General features: G+C 45.5%; 1 protein-coding gene across 2 annotated transcripts in view; it reads right to left on the bottom strand.

The window, feature by feature from the left end:
- The window catches only part of MDGA1 (MAM domain containing glycosylphosphatidylinositol anchor 1), a 149,325-nt gene that overhangs the window by 52,106 nt on the left and 77,203 nt on the right, over positions 1-20,016 (bottom strand). For both annotated transcript variants that reach the window (XR_012622446.1, XM_074818131.1), the window contains exon 9: positions 2,472-2,741. Coding sequence is in view for 1 of the 2 variants with exons in the window: in XM_074818131.1 (XP_074674232.1) it covers positions 2,472-2,741 (270 nt within the window). In the remaining variant the exon portion in view is untranslated. The remainder of the gene's footprint in view (positions 1-2,471; positions 2,742-20,016) is intronic.

Genomic DNA, 20,016 nt, shown 5'->3' with positions numbered 1-20,016 from the left:
CCCTATTTGAAATTGCCTTCATTTCACCCTGTGCACTCCAATTTTAGGCAAGTCCTGTCCTGGACCAGGCAGGAGCTGGATCAGAACCAAATCTCTCCTTTCTGGGCTCAGGTCCAATCTGGACCTGCACAGACCAGAAAGATGCCTGGGCAGCAATGGATGATGGAAAGCAGAACAGGCATAAACACCATCTTTCCAGGTAGTCTGCTACACCTTTCCACTTGAATCACAGGCCCTGCCATTCTGTGTGGTTATAATTAGGCTCGAAAGGATTCAATGTTTATTTTTGATGAACTCAGATGGATAATATTGATGTTTGTTTCCAAGACCTTTTTTTCTTATTATTTTTATTGACTTGAATTTTTGCACAAGTAAGAAGTTCAGAACCACCTCAGAGACTAATTGCTGCTTATTCAACTTGTATTGACTGTGGAAGTCAAGCTTCATAATGGATTCCAAAATAAATTCAGAACTGATGATAATCATCATCTCGCTTGATATTAATTCCTTATTAATTGACTCCAAGATGGAAACGGAAGCTAGAAAAAAAGCCTTCTAATAGAAATGCAGCACATCAGATACTTTTGGAACTTCTTTTCTGGAAACTTTTACCATTGCTGGAAAGTTTTGTCTTTTGCTTACAGCTGATGGGAAGAGCTGAAGGCTATTCACCTTGCAGGGCTTTTCTGTGCTTGTAGCTAGTGGGAGGGCAGGTGGTGGTGACCAGTATGTGCTGCCCAGATAACTTACTCAAGGGAAGTGGGTTGGATGTCTCGCTATCCTTCCAAAACATCTCTGAAAGCTAATCTCCCATCCATAGAAGAAACTAATACCATCCCAGTCAGATTTATGTACTCTGTTTCCAGTACTTCTGAACACATCACAGTCACAAATGAGTCACTGCCTCCCTATCAGATAGAAAGGTTTATGGTCCTACTTTCACAGAGAAGAAACAGAAACAAAAAGAGATGATGCCATTTCCCCTGCTCACCCAGGAAGGCTGTGGCTGATGGAAATTAAAACTCCAGCAGTCCTGAGCCCAAGCGCAGCAGTCTAGCCACTGGATTATTTTTCAGGTTGCTCTACAGGCTCAGAAGCTCTAATTGATTTGTAACTGTCCAGGACACAGGCAGAGATATCTGGAACTGAAAAGCCACCATCAGATACCAATGCCTTGGAAATGGAGAAGGTATGCAGGAAAATAAATGCTTGCTGCGTTCCTGATGAGTGCTTTCTAGGGATGAATGTCACTTTCCGCTGAGGGGATCTTATGTCATGGGACACAGCATGGTACACCAGGTGGTAATATGTATTTGTTACTACTTCCAGCAAGAAATTCAGATCCTGGGAGCATTCCCAAGCTTGTGAGGGACACAGTTTGATGTGGTGGCTCATAGTGGGATATGGTTTACCATCACTTAGTGACAGGAGAGTCGCAAGCATATGAAGAAAGGGTAAAGAGGGCCAAAGCTCTCAAGAAAATCCACTGCCAGACAAATTCCAGGAAATCTCAAGGGGTGAGAGCAAGGTTCTGAAAAGGGACCCAAACAGTAGAAGTGGTTTGGTCTCCCCCATCTCTGAGAGCACCTCAGAGTTAGAGCATACCTGAGCTTTTCCAAACCCCGGGAAATATCTGCTTCAAAACCAGGCCTCTCTGGATGTTATTTATTCTCATTTGTTCAGCCCTGACTTGAAAAGTATTATAAATTGGCCCTGGACTGAAAACTTAGTATTTTGGCTGAATTTACTGCGTATTAAGGCAACTTCATTGGAGAGCTTTTCTAGAAACTGGTGCACAAGTCAATTCAGGGGTCATGGGAAAAGAAGATTTAATGACCAGCTGGAGAGGTTAGGTCAGATGTGTGGTTTTACATGCTGTAACTCTGCCATCCCTCTTTGCAGCTGCAGGTGCTGGAGAGGAGTCCCATTACAGTGCCTGCTGGATTCACAGAAGACTGTGAGCCACAAATCCACTGAGTAGTAGTGCCCATTACCAGCTCATGTTTGTCCTAGCAGGCATTGTGAGACACGGACAGACAGAAGACAGAGGGAAGGTACAGGAATACATAATACAGTTTCTGAAGGGGAAATTAGATGGTTTGGAACCTGTTTGGGGGATGTAGAGAGCCTTTCACCCTCCCTTGGTTAATACTTATCTAATGATACAGGTTGTCCAAGCTTGAAAGCTGATGGCAGCCTCCTGTGTCTTTCAGGCAAGTGGTCAAACACTGATAAAATGTACCAGTGGCTGGCACTAACTGCTCCAGGTCCATCCCAGACTTGAAGGACTGCCTGAATGATGGAGGCAGATCTCCCTGTCAGCTTATGGAAAGTCATCCCTTCTGAACAAAGCGCTGTGCACAGAGGAGGCAGGAGAGGTTGCCTGTACTAGTACCAGTTTATGGGGATCAAGCTTCCCACCTCCATGACCACATCCAACAGCTCGCTCCAATGTGCACTCTGTGACTTACCAGACACCTGGAAGAGGCAAGTGGAGACCCCAACGTCATTGGAAATGCTGCACTCATAGCTACCGCTGGTCTCCCGGCTGACGCTGTCCACCTTCAGCTCCGAGTAGTCCTGCTGCTCTGTCAGGGGCTGTGCCAGAAGTGTCCCATTGAAGCGCCAGACGGAGGTGGCCACCTTCATGGGGCTGCCCTTCAGCATGGTGCAGCGCAGGGTAACACTGCGCCCCACACCCTGGCGCACGTCCTGGAAGGCTGGCTCCACCACAGGGGGGACTGGAGACCGAACAGAGCAACAGACAGGGATGCCGTCAGGGAATAGCCGTCTCACTCAACACGGTCACCCTGGACTTGCTCTGAGGAGACAAGCACTTACAGTTTCCAAGAGGATATTTATTTTCTAGCACGAGCCAGGCTTCATCAAACCAAAAGCAGCAATAGTCATCTGACACGCCTTTCTGACTAAGCTGGGGCCACCTCCCACCTCCTTTCCATTTATGAGGTAGGGGTGACCTTTAGCAAGTACTCATCCCACCGTGAAGACACTGCTTGGAGGAGCTACCAAACCCTGCTCTTTCATGTGAGAAGTGCAACTCCAGCAGCTGAGCGCCACAGCTTGGATTCAATCCTCAGATCGTAATCAGAATAACCATAGTCCTCATAGCCAGCATAAACTGCACTCCCTGAACAGGCAGGTATGCTCCCAAGCAGTCACATTCATGTTCTTCTGGTCAATGTCCGATAAGGTTATCAGAGACGCCATATTCAGATGGAAGGATATGCACTGGCTGTCCCCACAGAGCACAGACCTGAAGGGGTGTTAGGGGGCCTCACCCAAATACATCAGTATAACACACCAGGGACTGGCTACAGGGATTCTGGGGCCTACTGCTATCTCTGGAAAAAATTCCCCCACACTGGGAGGCGAGCCACGTGTCTCCATGTCAGCTTCTCTGCCAGTAGTGTAAGAATGGTGATGTGTGGCCATCTCCTTAGCAAAGAGAGGCTACTAAGTCTTGTTCTTTAGTACTTGTAAAAATGTACACGAACCTCATGATTTGGGCATGGTTGGGGCAGAACAAGGAGAAAGTCTGGATTGGTATTTCTTGGGCTACCCCTTATTTAATGCAATGGCAGAGGACTTCAATCTCCACAGCCATCTGATGGACACATTTCACTTGCAGTAAACTCTTAATTAAAACACTACAGCATGGGAATAACCAGAAGCTCTCCCTCTAAAATGAGAAAAGCTTCCTGAACACAAATCAGCTGTTTGTCCAAATGTAGAAGAGAGAGAACAGATTTAAAGCAGCTCCAGCACAATCACAACTCACCTTCTCCAGGTTCAAAGCACCTGCTCTTCCACAGACAACTTCTGTGCACTACAGATCTACAAAGCACCTCCCTCCTCTAAAGGTCTGCAGAGCTGCTATGCATAGCCAAGCCCCAAAACCTGCCACACACAGCATCTGCAGCGCCACAGACACAGCTCCACCAGGAGCCACAGGTCACACAGCATCCCTGCTGTCCTGAACACAGCCATACCCAGATGGCTCCAGCGCACCAGTCTCTCCCCTACCATAGCCTGATGCCAGCAAGACCCATGTACAGCTATGTAACACTAGCAACATCTCCATCTACACCACAGATGAAGGTGGTTATTGCACCACCCCACAGGTCTGCATGCAGAGTGTCCCCCCTCCCAGGGACACAGATGCATCTGTGGGTACGCAGCGTACAAGGATCCTCTCCACCTGGCAGCCCTTGTTTGACAGTGACTGATTGTTTTCTAGGTACCCATTCTCAACTGTCAGCCTCTGGTCCCTTTGCTGCATTTAAGTGGATTAAAAGCAGCCCTTGACTGAGCTCACGTTGCCATGCTGAGTGGCATGGTCAGCTCGTTACAGATGGCTTTGCTAGCAATGTGTCTCTGCAGGTGCTCCAAGCACCGACTTGCCTTTGGCTCACATGTCTCCCACCTCACAGTGAGAATAATGTGAGAAGTTGTTTGATTAGACCTAGTGCCACAAATGTGTCATCTCCATCCCTCTGCTATCCCATTTCTTGGGTCACATCTGCTTCTTAATTGAACCTGGTGGGGTCTCACATTATAATCAAGGCCAGCTGGTGATGTAGGAAAAAAAAAACCACACCACACAACAGAGAAAGCAAGGCTAAAAAAAAAAAAAAAAGGCACAGCAGCTCCAGATGTACTCAAAGCAATCTATCTCATGAGGGGAGAGAGAGGGGTGGGAGAGCAGCTTCCCTCACTGCACCAAGCGGTGCCTGTGCACAGAGCTGGAACAGAGGAAGAGAAAAAGTCTGAAATTGGACAAAGTGCCCCCTACAAGGACACATGCTGCAAGGAAACTGCCCCCCTGGGCCTCACTGGGGCTGATAAAGGGTCACAAAGGAGCAGGGCTGGGACAGTCCAGATGCTTCCTTAGGTCACAGGAACAGCAGGGCAGCCAAGGATGTAGAAGATATTTAATCTTCTTCAGTGGGAAATGGGATTTAACTTGATTTGCACTGGGACAGGCTCTGGGCCTATGTTATCACCTTGCGAAGGAATGTGTGAAAGTGCCTACACAATAAAAACTGATTACATTTTCTCCTCTTGTCTCTGGCACTAGGAAACACCCAATGAGCATTAACTTTGCATGTAGTCCTGGAGCCCCCGGGTTTTCTGGAGAAAGAGCTGAAGCAGGTCATCCCATCACTGCAAAGGATGCAGTACTATGGCAAGGGGCTGCTATTCCTGAAGGCTGCCAGTGGATAATGAAAGCAAAGAAAGGTCAACAGCAATTACAGAGTCAGACATCAGCTCTGGTCTCCAATGCCTACTGGGGAGCCCACACTTCTTCAAGTTGTACACTTGGTGGGAGACCCACCACCAAGGCAGGGAATCAGTCTGCAAATCCTAGCAGATAAGAACACAGCCTTTTCTCATCCCTGGCTTAAATGCAGAAGAAAGCTTGTTTAAATGAACCGGTTCTCTGACCCCCAACAACTGGGAACTGAACAGTTCCAGTACACTTGAGATGGTGACTGTCTTGGAGCAGAGACCTCGAACATGACTCCTGCACAGACACCTTTAGGGAGCTGCAGGAAGTGATGATTTTCCAAGTGCCTCCAATACCCACAGGGAAGCAGCATCCCTGCTGACTATAAGGCAGCAGTTATCTGGCTATTCTAGCTCACTAAGCTGCTATGGTTCTCTTTGGGGAGCTAGGGTATCAACCCCAGTTTTTAGTCCAGTTCCAAAGGTGGGTCCTTGTCCAGAGGCTCCTCAAATGCCTTCCTGTATCTCCACTGAACTCCAGTGCATGCAGCTGAAGTGCTCTTTTAAGCTCACACAGCAGGTTGCTACGCTTCAAGGAAGAGGTAAAAAACCTCTCTGCATATACAGGGCTTTGGGATCCCCTAGTAAGAAACACAGTAAACAAATATAGACAATTACTGTTTTCTCTCAGCACACAGCTTAACTCTAGAAGAGCTAGCTGGCAGGAGGAGTGCCAAAAGGGATAAAGAGGGCAATGCATTACCGTTCTAGGCAACATTGAAAGAGCAAGGCTTCTCCAGCAACCTTGTTGAAATGCGGCTGCTGTAAAACACAAGCCAGGGCAGCCTGCCTTTGCAGCAGAATTAGCTCGTTAGGAGTAGATCAAATCAGCTGAACACAAGCAACCTACTCCAGCGTGCCAGGCACCCTAAAGCAAAGCCAGGCTGTAGGCAAGCTCCCTTGCTGTGAGCCAGAGCAGATGCTCTGCACTGAAGGGTTGCTAAGCTAGCACAGTTTTCACAACAATGAAGGGCAAGAGTGAGGGAAGTACAACAGAGAAATGTCAAGTGTCAAGGGGTATTGCTTTGTGCCTCAATAACCTCTTATTTTCTTGCTTTCACTGGAAATAACCAGGATTGAAATGCTTGTCCTGCTAGATGGGTGAGAAGTGCACTGGCTGTTGAGCTGTGGTCAAGTCTGTATTTGTTTTAAGCCTGTTTTTATTTTAGCCTTGAGGAAGGGAGACATGTACTTACTTCCTTACAAGAGCCAAAATGCTTGCAGGAGAGACCACAGTCTCTTTGCACTGTTACTGTCCTGTCCTGCTTGGGCTCGGCTCAAGAAGGGGTACTCAGTGATCCCTGCAATGCTGTCTGATTGTTGCAAGTTCCCATCAAATTCAGATGCCTCCAGAAGGCAGAGATGCTTCTTTCACCAGCAATGAAGTCAGAGCATTCCAGGATGGCAGTGATGCACTATGGAAAGTTTTTCACTTGTGGGGTAAATACAGGAAAAAAAAAAAAAAAGTGAAAAAATTCTTTTTCACTTTAAAAAACGGGGATTTTGTCATGAGGCTGCTCAATCTGATATGGATGAAAGGCCACAAAAAGCTCATATTGGACTGATGCACAGAAATCAGTGACAAGCTTAAACACAAACCATTATGTGCAGAACAGGGGAACACTGAGTGAACAGACCTTGCATTAAGAGCTCAGGCAAGGATTGAGAAGGTTGAAAAATCCTAAACACCGCAGTACCACACTACTGTGCAGTACACATGCAAAGTCTGCTTTCCCACTGTAGCTTGAGAACTGTGAATAGCATATCCTTGTCAATTCCCAAATGCTGGTTCATTTTGAAGGGGCTGTCAGAGCTGAGGAGCTCACTCATAACCTGCTTTCTGACTCACAGGCAGCTCTTTCTCCCCTGTAACCACCCTGACCAGCAGCTGACAACAACCGTCTCTGTAGGTGGTCAGCTGCCCATGTTGTACCAGGTCTATGCAGCTGCCATGGCCTGCTGCACTCTCATTTTTCTACAGGGATTTACTTCCCACACTTTCTCTGCTGTGAGGAGCACTGTGGCGCAGCAATGTCCAGGCAAAAAAGAGGCACAAGCAGAAAGATGGCCAGCCTGAGGTCACACGAACCAGCAGCATCAGACAGAAGCAGCACAGGAGTCCTATATCCTGACCCACTCTTCAGTCCTTAGCTCAGGCTTCCTCCCCTGTGAAATACACCCTCTACTCTACCCTCCAGAGTCAGTCATCATTTACATTTTTATTTAAATCTAGAAAGTGCAACACGTAACACAAGTGATGAAAATAGCAAGCCTTGCTAGATTAGAGAGAGCTTTATTTTCTGCTCAGTTCTCATCCCACTCTGCTGATGACTCCCTCCAAGCTTAGCCATGCAATCACAGTGGCAACAGAAGTCCTGCTTGTAGTCTTCACCTTATCCCACCTGTGAGAGCTAATTGACCACTCACTCGCTGGATCAACTTTTCAAAGGACACACAGATAACCTGGTATGAAAGACTGCACTTCATAGTTAGTTACAGTTATTAGCTGTGTTTCATTATCCAAAGTGGCTAATGACAGCAGGCAGTAATTCCCTCTCTGGAAAGCAAATCAGCACAGGCTGCTATTAGGGCCATATGAGACCTATATGACCCCATCCAGCATCCATTTAAATTCTGATAGGTACCACTCTACAGTCATACCAGATGCAGTCTTCCCTAATCTGCTCTAAGCAACCAAAGTGATCCCAGCAAAGGGTGCCTTCCTTATCCAGCCCCTGGTCCCATCATCCAGGGTAATGAAGATGTCACAGTCATCAAAGATACTGCACCCCTGCTTTCACAGCAGGTAGAAAACACCATGGTTACAGCTCCAGGAGAGACCAGAGCTCCCTACCCAAGCAAGTGGGAAGCTGTTTTATTGTCACAAGGCTGGGAAATCACAGCTGAGGAATTTTGTTCTCTGCAACAGCACCCACAGCCCAAGAACACACATGAGGCACCAGCAGTCTTCCATGTGGAGACAAATATCCAACTAATATTTACAAGTCCAGTCTCATTTGCTTGTTTCTGAGAGATGATATAATTGAGTAGTTAGAAGAGGGGAGATGCAGGAAGGCTTGCTCAACCTATTTCAGCTAAAAGTCAGAATCTCTTTCTTTCATCTTCTAGGCCTTTTGCTTTTGCACTTCAGTCTTCCCATGTATAAAGAGATAAAACGTGTATTTTTTGTGAAGGGCTTGAAAGCCAAGTTGCAAGTATTGTTATTTCAAACAAAACAAATTTGTTCAAGTACATTTTCCGCTAGATAAGTGGGTGCAGGGACTGGAGAAGCAGGGCTCAGAGCAGAGAAGGCTTAGTTCTGTGCTAGTTGACTGCTTTTAAAAGAAGAGAGAATGAAATGTATTCACTACCAGCTTTGCTGCTTTCCTCTTCTCTGAACTTTCCAAGCCAATTAGCTCAACCAGTCTTCACCTTGTTTTAATAAAGAGGGATTTACTAAAGGATTTCCTCTTCTGCATGATGAGCTGTGCTGATTAATACATGAGACCCCCTAGCTCACTTTACACAGTGCTTTGAAGAAAGTCCATCCTGGGTCGGAATTTCCAGACCTTCTGCCTCACAGATATGCCTCCTCAAAAAAGATCTGTCCTAGATATGCTGGAACTCTACTCAGACTCACTGCCCAATTAATTCATGCTAACAAAACACTACAAAGACAAGTATTCTCCTGCAGTGTAAAGCCACCTCATTCCCATGCCTCACTTACCTTAAGTGCCTGATTTCAAAACAGTACACTCCCCTAATTGAAAAAGATAAGTGGGAAAAGAGATGGTGTATGTACAGAAGACACATACACATTTGTATGTGAAATGCATGCTGATAATCCTCCTCCCACACACATACCACCCAATTAGCAAAGTTATGCACAAGAGAAATAAAGAGGGCAAGAGAGTAGGCATTTCAGAGCTAATACCTTCAATTACTGCCAGACCAATGTCATAACCCAAATCTAGATTATTTTTTTGTCACAGACTAACATGAAGATATTGTCTCTAACTTATGGCCAGTTTTGCTAGTTATAGCATGGTGAAGCAGGATAACAGCTAGGGTGTATCTGGGATTCTCCTGCCCACCTACAAAAGGAGAGCCCTCCCATGTGTAGCATTATCAGACCACCAACTCTCTGCTCAGGTTCTGCCTCTGTCTTCTAGAAGATAACAAGATGTCAGCTCATACCCATGCATCTGTTACTACATACTTCTGTTTAACAAATTGGGCTAGCAGTGACATGCTGCTCCCAATAGCATATAAATAGTTTAGATCCAAACATTCACTAACAGTCAGCCAATGATACTCTTTCCCCAAAAGCATCCTATATGCATTAACTTTTGGCAGAGAACCAGTTATCTTACTACTCAATAATTCATAGGTGAGCTACTCAGCTGGGTAGTTCTGGGAATAAAGCAACTCATTGCCAGTGCAAACTAAGGAAAAGAAAAAAAAAAATCAACCCACAAAAAAAGAACAAAATGAGATTCTTCTTTCAAAACAGAGAATTCACATCTTTCCTCTTTCTTCAGAGTTTATCACTAGTTTTTATTTCCATCTAATCCAATTCCCTTGCTGCAGTTTAAGTCTACTGCAAGTCCTCCCCATAGGTGTGGTTTTATGTCCTAGTAATCAGCTCTGTCCTATCCCCAGTAGCCCCCAAACTCAACAAATACTAGGAGGAGAGAATTCTTAGTTCTCTTCTAAAGTCCTTGACAAGATGATGTTTTGTATGTGTGTGTGTGTATGTATATCTCTATCTTTACAATTCCCTTTTCTCTCTCTGCTCTTCAGGTGGCAGAGGCACAGCTTTAGTTCCAATTCAGATTTTGTTTTCTCTGGGCAGTAACACTGTCCTAGAGTTTTAAATGCCAGAGGAATCACATGCAAAAAGTCCGGCAAAGGAGAAATAAAAGAGAAACCTGAATCTGCAGTTCTGACTCTCCTCCTGTGCCTGGCAGAAACAAGCAGGGCACAGGGACCTATAATGGGGCAGAGATCAACAAGTACCGTTTGCAACCTTGTGAGCAGAAACAGAGCTGCTTGGCCCATTACAGCAGAATGCATTCCCTGTGCTTCCATCCACAGTGTAAAGAAAGGAAAATAGAGGGAAAACAGACGATCTGTGATGTTCTTTGTCCTAGAAGAGGCCCTCCACATTCCTGAGGAGGAACAACTGTGAAAGGACAGATTATCCCCCCAGGTTTGACAACAAATATGGAGCTAGCTGAAACAAGACTTTAAAGCCCAAATTTATTCCATCTAAATTCAGGCTCTTCATTGAGGCACCCAAGTTAGGAATGTCACCTCCCTCCAAAGCCACTGAGTGAGACGGACATCTCCAGAGGACCATTTGGATGGTAGGAATCCCTAGCTGGCATTACATCCCTCCCTCCTGTGCCTGCACAGAAAGCTTAAGGTGATCCCAGTCCTCACATCTCTGCTAGGTGGGATGAATGCAGACCAAAGTAAATGCTTGTGCAACACCTGCACAGAAGGGGCCAGTTAAAATCTCCATGAACTTTCAGTGCCTTGTTTAATGAGTTCATCGGTAAGCTGAGTCATAACACGCATCTGAAACTTGGACAGAATGTCCTGCTCTTGGACGGGAGACACCTCCTGTGTTTGAACTGCTTCATGCCACAACGGAGCTACCCTAGGAAGGAAAACAGACACCAGCCTGCACTTCCCCATAGCAAATATAGTGATAAATCTTTGGACTCCAGGCAGCATCCAATTAGTGTCACTGCTAGGGCTCATGTTCAGAGTATGCAGCTGCCACCTACAAGGAACAGACTGAGTTTCCCCTAGTCTCCTGTGGAGGATCTCACTCACAACCAGAGGAGCTACCAGGCAGAGGTGACTGCTGACTCCAAGCAGCAATCCAGTAGCAACAGGCTCCTATTCAGTCACCAGCTGCCTGAGCAATTCAATTGCCTCCATATGTTTAGACCCTTTTAATAAAAGAACTGAAAGAGCAGGGAGGTTGCAGGGCAAAGTGCCTCTGAGAACTGCAATCCTGTCAAAATGGGGAAGAGTCCCTGCTTTGGAAATGCACTGATTGTCAGGGCCATAGGCAGTCAGAGTCTTCTTCTCACAGCTGGGCTACAGCATTACCTCACCTTCTGTTTTCAGTTTGAAAGCTAAATTGGGAGCACTAGATGATCCCTCCACAGCTGCTTTCCAAACAGGCAACCAAAGCAAGAGGCAAGCACAGCCAAATACAAAAATGTCGATTAAAAAAATCAGACCTGCTTTAATAATGGGATCAGAGCTGGAAAGGTGAGAGACCCAAGCCAGAAAGAGCCTGGTAGGGGAAGGAGGGGCATCCAAGGCAATTAAGATAATCAAGTATTAACCAGCACTCCTTACTCTGTTTACTTTCAATTCTTTGTCTGTACTAGCAAGCAAAAAGGATGCATGGGGCAAAGCCAGACCAGGAAGAGCTAATATAGTGGTTCTCCACTTATCTACAGAGTAGAAAGAGGACAAGCTTCCCCATACAAACCAGGCTCTTCCTCAACCTCTTCTTAAGGCCTAGTAGGGAATTTGGACCAAGGAGGAAGAATTCAGCACAGAGCAACACCCAGTTCTCCATCACTCTATCCACTGCCTCAGAGTTCTGCTGCCAATCGTTTAATATCCTGCTCCGCTAACTGTCATCATTACCCCATTTTTCCATCCTTCACCCTTGATTGATCTTGATTCATCCGAGGAAGATGACGACAATGAAAACGTAACTGTTCAGAAAGAGGCTGGAAGGATGCTCAAACTAAAAGATTTATAGCAAACGTTCAGTCTCATAGATGAAGCAGCTGAGGTCAACAGATATTGAAGCAGTTTTTCCCATAAGAATTAATGTAACAAGGCAGGTGGTGCATACAGGAACTTAAGAAATGCATGCAGTTTAAAAACACAGGATCAGTATATGTGGCATAGAGAAAGGAGAGGCAAGAACATTTTTTACTGTAAGCATTTTTGCTGTCACTCTCTGGATGGTTACCTCTTCATCATTGTCATCATCATCTTCAGATGAATCAAGGTAGATCAAATCAATCATGGGTGAAGGATGGAAAAATGAGGATAGGTTCAGGCAGTTCATGAGATGAAATGGCTGAGGTCTTTCAGAATAGTGACTGGCTTGAAAAAGCTAGCTGCCAAATAGCCACAATCTGTGCCATCTCAAAGTCATGTCTTCCCCCTCCATCCTTCATACTGTTACCTGTATGCATTTAAAATATGTGAATTTTACAAGTGCCTGTGTCCAACTCCTCCTCTATTAATTAATTATGAAAAAAACGCTCTATCTGTCATAGGTTTTCATTAATGTATCTTCAGTGGATTACTGCTTACAGAGAATCACCTCCCTACCCCTTATTCCCCAAACTCCTAATGACCTATGGAGACAGCAGAGGATTTGGCAGTCCCATTTCTTCAGGCCTGGATGATATCACTCATCTCAGAGAAGGGCATGGACTCGAGCCATGGAGGAATTTCTCCCCCATTGGGAACCTCATGTCTTCTCTCTCCATTGCCACCGTGTTTCCAGAGAAGCAGCAGCACACCGGCCTCATTGCTGAAGCAGATGCAGCCCTGCAGCTCTTGTCTTTCCCTGTATTAGGAAGAGCACTGTCACTTCTGACAGCCACAGGTGTTGTGGGCTCCCAGAAATCACTTTCTGGGGCTTGGAGCCTCCTCTGCAGCAGAGGGCACAGGAAGGAGGCCAGTGACAGAACTGGCAATCATTCAAGGACAGCAGCCTGCTCCCCTGACCTTCCCATCTGGCTATCAGCTCTGTCCCATCTCCTCTGGACTTGGACCAGGAGGGGGAAATTTATTAACAGTCCCACTCACTGGATAAATCTGCCCTGACATTCGATTTTCCAGGCTGCTTCTGAGGCTGACCTCAAACCGGGCCAGCATTACAGGAACCATTTGGAGGAGTAGTACCCCTGTAATGTGGGCACATGCCTGTCTCACAGAGACACTTTTTCATGTTGACTGAGTAAGACTTCAGCTGCAGCAAAGGTGATATGCAGGACAAGTTTGGAAGTACACACTCCACTTCTCCTGATGCCTGGATTTTAGTCCAACAGATAAATGCCCGAAGCTGGTCCCATAAAGTTTCCGTTCACATTCCTGACTCTTCTGGGGCAGAAAAAGTAAGGCTGTTACCTCCCTCATTCTTAGCCATTGCATGAAGATCAGGAAGTGGACCCTGGCCTGACTCAATCCATCAGCAATTATCAGCCCAAGGGGCGCTGGTAGCACACACTGTAATGTGGCATCCTGCTCCTGCCAGTCTCTCCGTGATAGATAATAACACCGCCCAGAATCAGATACCCCAGGTGAAAAGGACATTTTAAACAAGTTTCAGCAATGTTTGCTGAGCCCTCCCACTGTGGTGGGAAAGGAGAAGATATAATTCTGAGTACAGCTCTGGAAAGAACCTCTGTGGACTTAAATCTGGGAATATTTGTGGGTAAATCTGTGATAAAATTCAGAGATGATGGAAGACAGACTTCTCTATGTCCTGTTTGTAAGACTCAAGCTGGATCGGTGTACCTTGATCTGAATTGATCAGTGCAAAAATGGCATAATAACAGACTAATAACAGATCATAAAAATCTTAAAAATGCTATAGAAGGTAGGAAAAGATGGGGGAAAACTTCATCTAGCAAGGTCTTTGAGGGGAAATTTGTGATAGCATCCTGTAAACACCAGAGGAGATAAAATTATTCTGTACTCTCCATGCATGTATTGCCTATGGGAGTACAAACATGAACCAATTGGGTCAATGTAAGCAGAGGAGACCTCAAAACAAGCAGCAGTAAACCTTTTTATTCCTCATTGAGTCCAGAAAAAAAACCTCATGGAAGATGAATGTGGGATGCAACTTTACAAGTTACAAAATGAATGACGATTAATATAGTTTTATGGGTCCTTGGCAGACAAACTGGGTAGTGTTTGAGAAAGCAACAAGAAAAGCAACTATCTTGTCATAACATCCTCAGGCATTGGAAGGATTCTGGCTTGCTTCCACATGACAGACTAATTGAAGATGTAATACTATTCAAATGCAGCCCACGTTAAGCAGATTAAAAACACATTACCTGAAAGAGCTCAAAAAGAAATTTTAAATGGGTGCACGCACCACTGAGATCTCTCTAGTGAGAGGGAAGACCTTCTCTAGGAAGGCCTTACTAGTGAGATCTCATATGAACCTCTTAATCTGATGCTATTTCACATCTTTATCAAGGTCGATGATCCAGCCAGCAGGTTGGCATAGCTAAAGCATATCAGTGATAAAGTCCCCCATTCAGGCTGTGTAGCCAACATCACACACAACCATCTTTGGTGTCTGAATGACCTTACATCCATTTGTAGCTGGGGTGACTGGGCACAGACTTTGGCATAGCTCTGAGATGTGGCTTGCTCTTTGCTTCCTTCCCTCCCACACAAAGGCAGCATCCTTAAGTGCCTATGTCAGGATAAGATACCAACATCTGTAGAGGACAAAATATGCAGCAGTAAACAATATACTAGAGAGATACCTCACACAGAACAACTTGGTTTGCTTGATGGAATGGGCTTATGGTAACTGCATTCAATTTATCTTGGATAATGTAAAGGTCTAGAAAGAAAACTGTTGAGGAAAGACTGCATCACTCTTGCTAGGAAAGAGATAACTCCAAGAGGAACCCGAGTCGATGTAACACAGTGAACATCAGCTTTCAGCTTGACTCTGTAGTCCAAAGATGCCCAAATTCTTGGATGATTAAGCCAAAGCTTACTAAATATATTGTGAGATGGGCATCACCTCTGCATCTACATCAGTGAGATTGTTTTTGAAATTCTGTTTAATACGGGTGACCACGCTGCCAGAATGATGTTGAAAAAAAATGTAAGAGGGCTATAAAAATGAATCAAGGGCTGGAAAACATGCCTTGTGGTGAATGGCTAAAGAGACTCTTTCTGGATTGCATACTGGAAAAAGACTAAGAGATTACTCGTTCTGGTGTCTGAGACTACACAAGGAAGAGACTGCTGATAACAAATAGCTCTTTATGCAAGAAGACAAAGGCATAAACAGAGCTTGTAGTTGGAAACTGAAATGAGACAGGCTTAGATTAAGTCACATGACAACTGAACTATGAGAGTAAAAAAAAATGCTGGAACAACTTACTGAGGCATACACTGAATTCTCTGTCACTTCAGTCTGTGAGTAGATGCTGCACTGAAAATGTACAAATAATCCAAGTTTAGATCCACAAATGTAAACTCACCTTGCTCCTCAGCTCCACTAGTAAAAGAGAATATCCTTGGCATATAAGTAACTCTCCTGTCTAGACAAAGAGCACGAAATGGTTAGAAAGAGATCCAAAGAGCTTTTACTTTCTCATATTGATCAGGATGATGGAGTCCCAGGATTTTGGGTAGGCGGACTGGAGCACATAAGCTTCCCCACATGGTTTAAAAAAAACCCACACCACAAAGTCCAACCATTTTTCCTCCTGTAGGAACCTGTAGGTAGTTTTATTTGCATCTTTTCATTTATACATGTGAGTTGGTTCCTAGAAAGCTAATCAGAATGAAAACCTGACCATTTCCATGCATAAACTTGGACTTTTGTAAGGCCTCATTACAAGTCCAAAGGGAAGAGAAAAATCCCCAAGCCACAAAACCTACTTGGAGTGTTGCTCTGTTATCCTCTGACCCAGCCAATGTCCACCATCTTCTCATCCCTTTGGATCCATTATTCTCTTTCCAGCAAACTACCTTAGATGGAGGGCTGCTCCCTTTCCCTCAAGCCCCAGTTCCCCATTTTACAGCATACCAGAATGTTGGATAAAGGGTCTGTATTATGCATAAGCTATGAACTGCTCAGAAAATCCCAGCAGACCCAGCACTATTAAGCTGATCTATATTGCATTAAGTTATTAGCTACTGTATTCTAGCGTATGATTAGGACAGTAAAATATCTCTTTGCAATCAGCACTTGGTAAGGAAAATCCCTGTTCAGTGCAAATGCCACTTTTATTTATTGTTCCCTTGACCTCAATCACAGCCACTGTCGGGAACCTCTGTTAGTTTTGGCACTCCAAACAATTCCTCTCATCAAATGCTTGGCTGAGCTGAGCCTAGTGATGTAGCATATTTGTGACAGATGAAATTTACAGCACTTGTTTCATAGATGTGAGAGAAGGTCACAACAGATCAAGAGCCTACAAAGGGTCATCTGGAATGACCTTCAGTTGCCATTCTTTCTTTAGCCAGCAGGGATTTATCCCAGGTGTTTCTTTGCCACAGAAATGGAGCCATTTTCTGTCTCTTCTACATCCCATTCATGCCCTTGCAGCTTGGCAAACAAGCAAACAGTCTCAGAAGTCAGCTTCCTCCCAGTCAACAGTAATGAAAAATTTCCATGGTTTCCTGAGATCACACACGACCGTAGAAACCAGGACTTCAAAATCATACAAAATGCAACAGGTCTGCATACAACTAGGAAATTTAAGCATGTCTGTCAATTCCTGGGACCAATGATGGTGTTTCAGGTTCATCAAAGAAAACCAAGTGTTTTTACCTCAAGTCCTGGAGGCTAATTAAATTCGAATCAGCAGCAAAAGCTGAGACAAGATAGGAGTGTGTGCACACACATGCTTATTTTTGTTTGCAATAGAGAAGCAAAGAGGAATGAAAATCAGGAACTATATGAAGTGAAATAGGGTTAGAGGGATGCATGTTGGAAATGCGATCTCCACTCATTGAGAAAACAGTTTCCTGGATTCAAGGAAAAACCAGTTTCTTTCTCAGAGACTGGCCCAAGTGGAAAAGCACAAACTAGTAACTGAACAGTTGTTTTCCCACAGACAGCTCCAAAAGGCCCCTATGCCCTTCCTAAAAACTGAACCCTCAGCCTCCCAGTACAGTGTCCCAGCACAGAACTGGCAGCAGAAAGACCTGCTGGGATGTAGAGAACCTGAGCACCTCTGAAATTTAATTCACATTCAAACCATTTCCCTATATGAGTGAATGTAATTGGTGCTGTTTCAGAGCCTGGAGTCAGGATGGTCACAACCCACCAGGATGCTCAGTTTCCTACTAGGGCTTCTGTTCATATCAGAAGTGACTCTGGGTCTTCCCTGCATAAGCCCCCTCCTCAAAAGTGGTATCACTATTCTGTGCATCGCCTCCACATGCCTGCCACAGTCCTCCAGTGGGACAGGAGAAAATAGCTCTGCTCTAGTACCAGGGTGCAGGGAATAGGTGAGGAATAGCAAGGGAGCCTACTCCTGCACCCTTATAGGTGCTGCTTGTCATGGTTTATGGCCCAAAAATCATGGGAGAAAAGCAAAGACACAAGCACAATACAATGGCACCACATCGTGCTCTCTGGGAAAGAGGCCAGGGAAAAAGAGCCTCTGCTCCCCTGGCACAGGTCCTGTGTCAGGTCTGATGTCCTATGCTCCCCTGAAGGTGTGGACAGCTGTTTTCACTTCTCTGTGCCTCAGGCTCTTGTGCAGAGGCTGAGAGTTATCATGAGAGAATTAATTGCTCTTTTGTCTGCTTGGTGTCTTCCTGGTTCCCCTAGTGAGTTCTGTTCTGTGGCATCTCTCTCCCCACAGCTGGGCACTCAACATGCTTGTGTCCTGGTCACTGAGAGGCAGAATTTGATAGAGACAGGGCATTCCCTCCTTTCCTGTCCTGTGACCCCAGCCTTAAAATATGAGAGCTTACAGCAGTTTTCTAACTCCCTCCATCGCCCCATGGCTTCTGATGCCAGTGTTACCGCATATAGCACATGCCTTCCCAAATCTACTTTGCTCAAGTGTCAGCTGCAGTGCTCTCTTTTGCTAGACCATACATACAAACCTTCCCACTCTCTTAGCTCTCCTATCACCAGTGTTTTCTCTTTCAAATATAACCACTACACACAAGCATGTACCATCTTCTCCTCTTCCTAACACATTCCCCACAAACTCAGATCCCAGTCCTGTCCATCACCTCTGTCAGAGAATATCCCGCTGCCCCGTGCTCCCGGATCCACAGCTCTGCTTTGGCCCAGTTCTCACATCCCCTGGACACGCACTGGTGTTGTGCAGACCAAGAGAGAAAGTTTGGCAACAGCTGTTGTGCCAAGCTCATCTTCTCTAACCTGCTGACTGAAGGTAAGTGCATGGCAGAAGTACTCACCACGTATGTTAGAGAGAAACCCATGTTACATCCCCATGCAAACAGAAGCAGAGCCAGGATAACTTCTCCCTCCAGCCAGGTTGTCTCAGTGCAGTTTGGAGGTCTTTGATACAGGTGGTTTCACCTACAGCCTAAACCCAGACAACAAAAACAGGGCTCAAAACCAAAGTGGTTTCTTCAGAACAGCAGGATGGGAAGCACTGGGAGTGTCTGACTACTTTGGGAGCAGTATGCTCCTGTGGCTTAAAGACAAGGACGTGTTTGGGCAAGATCCAAATATGCACAGCACAAAGTGATTGAGAGGACTCTGGAGTTGGCTTTTCATCCCAAAAAGGTGATATATAGCTAGGTCCTACAGGGAAAATAGCTGCCATGGCAGGAAAACCTTAAAAGGAGTGTCTGAATAAGAACAGTACAAGACGTGGTGTTCAGCCCTGAAAGGGCCACGGCAGGTGAGCAATTGTCCAGAGACAACCAAGACTGTCTGCCATCCACTGTGTCTGTACAGCTCTTGTCTCTTCTTTCCACAAAACTGTGTAGCTTGGACGTCTCTCTCTCTCTTGATAAAATTCAGTTGCTCCTCCTGCAGAATCTGGCCAAAAAGTGGGATAATGGCAGCTTATGGAAAGTGTATTTGTTTCTCCCAACAATATCCGAGAAATGGATTAGCTGATTTAAACCAGTTCTCTTCTGAACAAACAAATTCATCTCTCTAGGCGAGGAGCTCTCACACAAGCTTTTATTCAGCCTATCATTACAACTGCAGAGGTGTTTAGAGATGAGCAATGAGCTGCACAAAGGCTGAACAGCAGTGCAGGCAGGCTGCAGTCTCACGTAGCAGACCCAGGTCCCCTCTTTAAGGAGGGCTCCCACCTTTCTGATGCACGTATTTGGGTATCATCCTCTCCTGTTTCACAGTCATTTACCCAGGGCACAGCAAGGAGGCCTCCTGGTACTTTGCATCTGACATGTGGTGCCACAGATTGAACACGCCAGCTTTGCAAAATCTGCTCCCCAGGCTCCACTGCCTCAGTGAATTCTCCCTGCCATCTGGGCCTTTTGCTTTATGTCTCAAGTCTCCTATATCTCCTGGCCACCACAGCATGCAGACATGCTCCGTCAGACCAATTTCAGTCAAAGAGGTAAATCAGAAAAGCTCTCAGGGTGCAAGGGAGACTTCCCAAGAAAATCTCTGTGAGTGGTAGCACATGGGAACCTTCCCCACAAGGCAGCAAGCAGAGAAGAGACCAGGGTCCTGCAGAGCAAGGCTGAACTGCTACACACTAAGGGGAAAAATTCAGGCCAGCCAAATTTCATACAACTGCTTTATCCTATGAAAGACATTTTCCTTCAAAGCTGCATACACCTAATGCTACAAAAAAGCAGCACTGGGAGTCCTGGGGCTTTGTTCCACAAACATAAAGGTGGTCACAAAGAAGGTTTTAGCTAAGCATCCTTAGCCTGTCAGATTACCTGCCCCTCAATGCCACGAGGCTGGCAGGAGGG

This window comes from Strix aluco, chromosome 3 (genome assembly GCF_031877795.1).
Source record: "Strix aluco isolate bStrAlu1 chromosome 3, bStrAlu1.hap1, whole genome shotgun sequence".
NCBI classification, from domain to species: Eukaryota; Metazoa; Chordata; class Aves; order Strigiformes; family Strigidae; genus Strix; species Strix aluco.
This window is presented reverse-complemented; position numbering and strand designations above follow the sequence as displayed.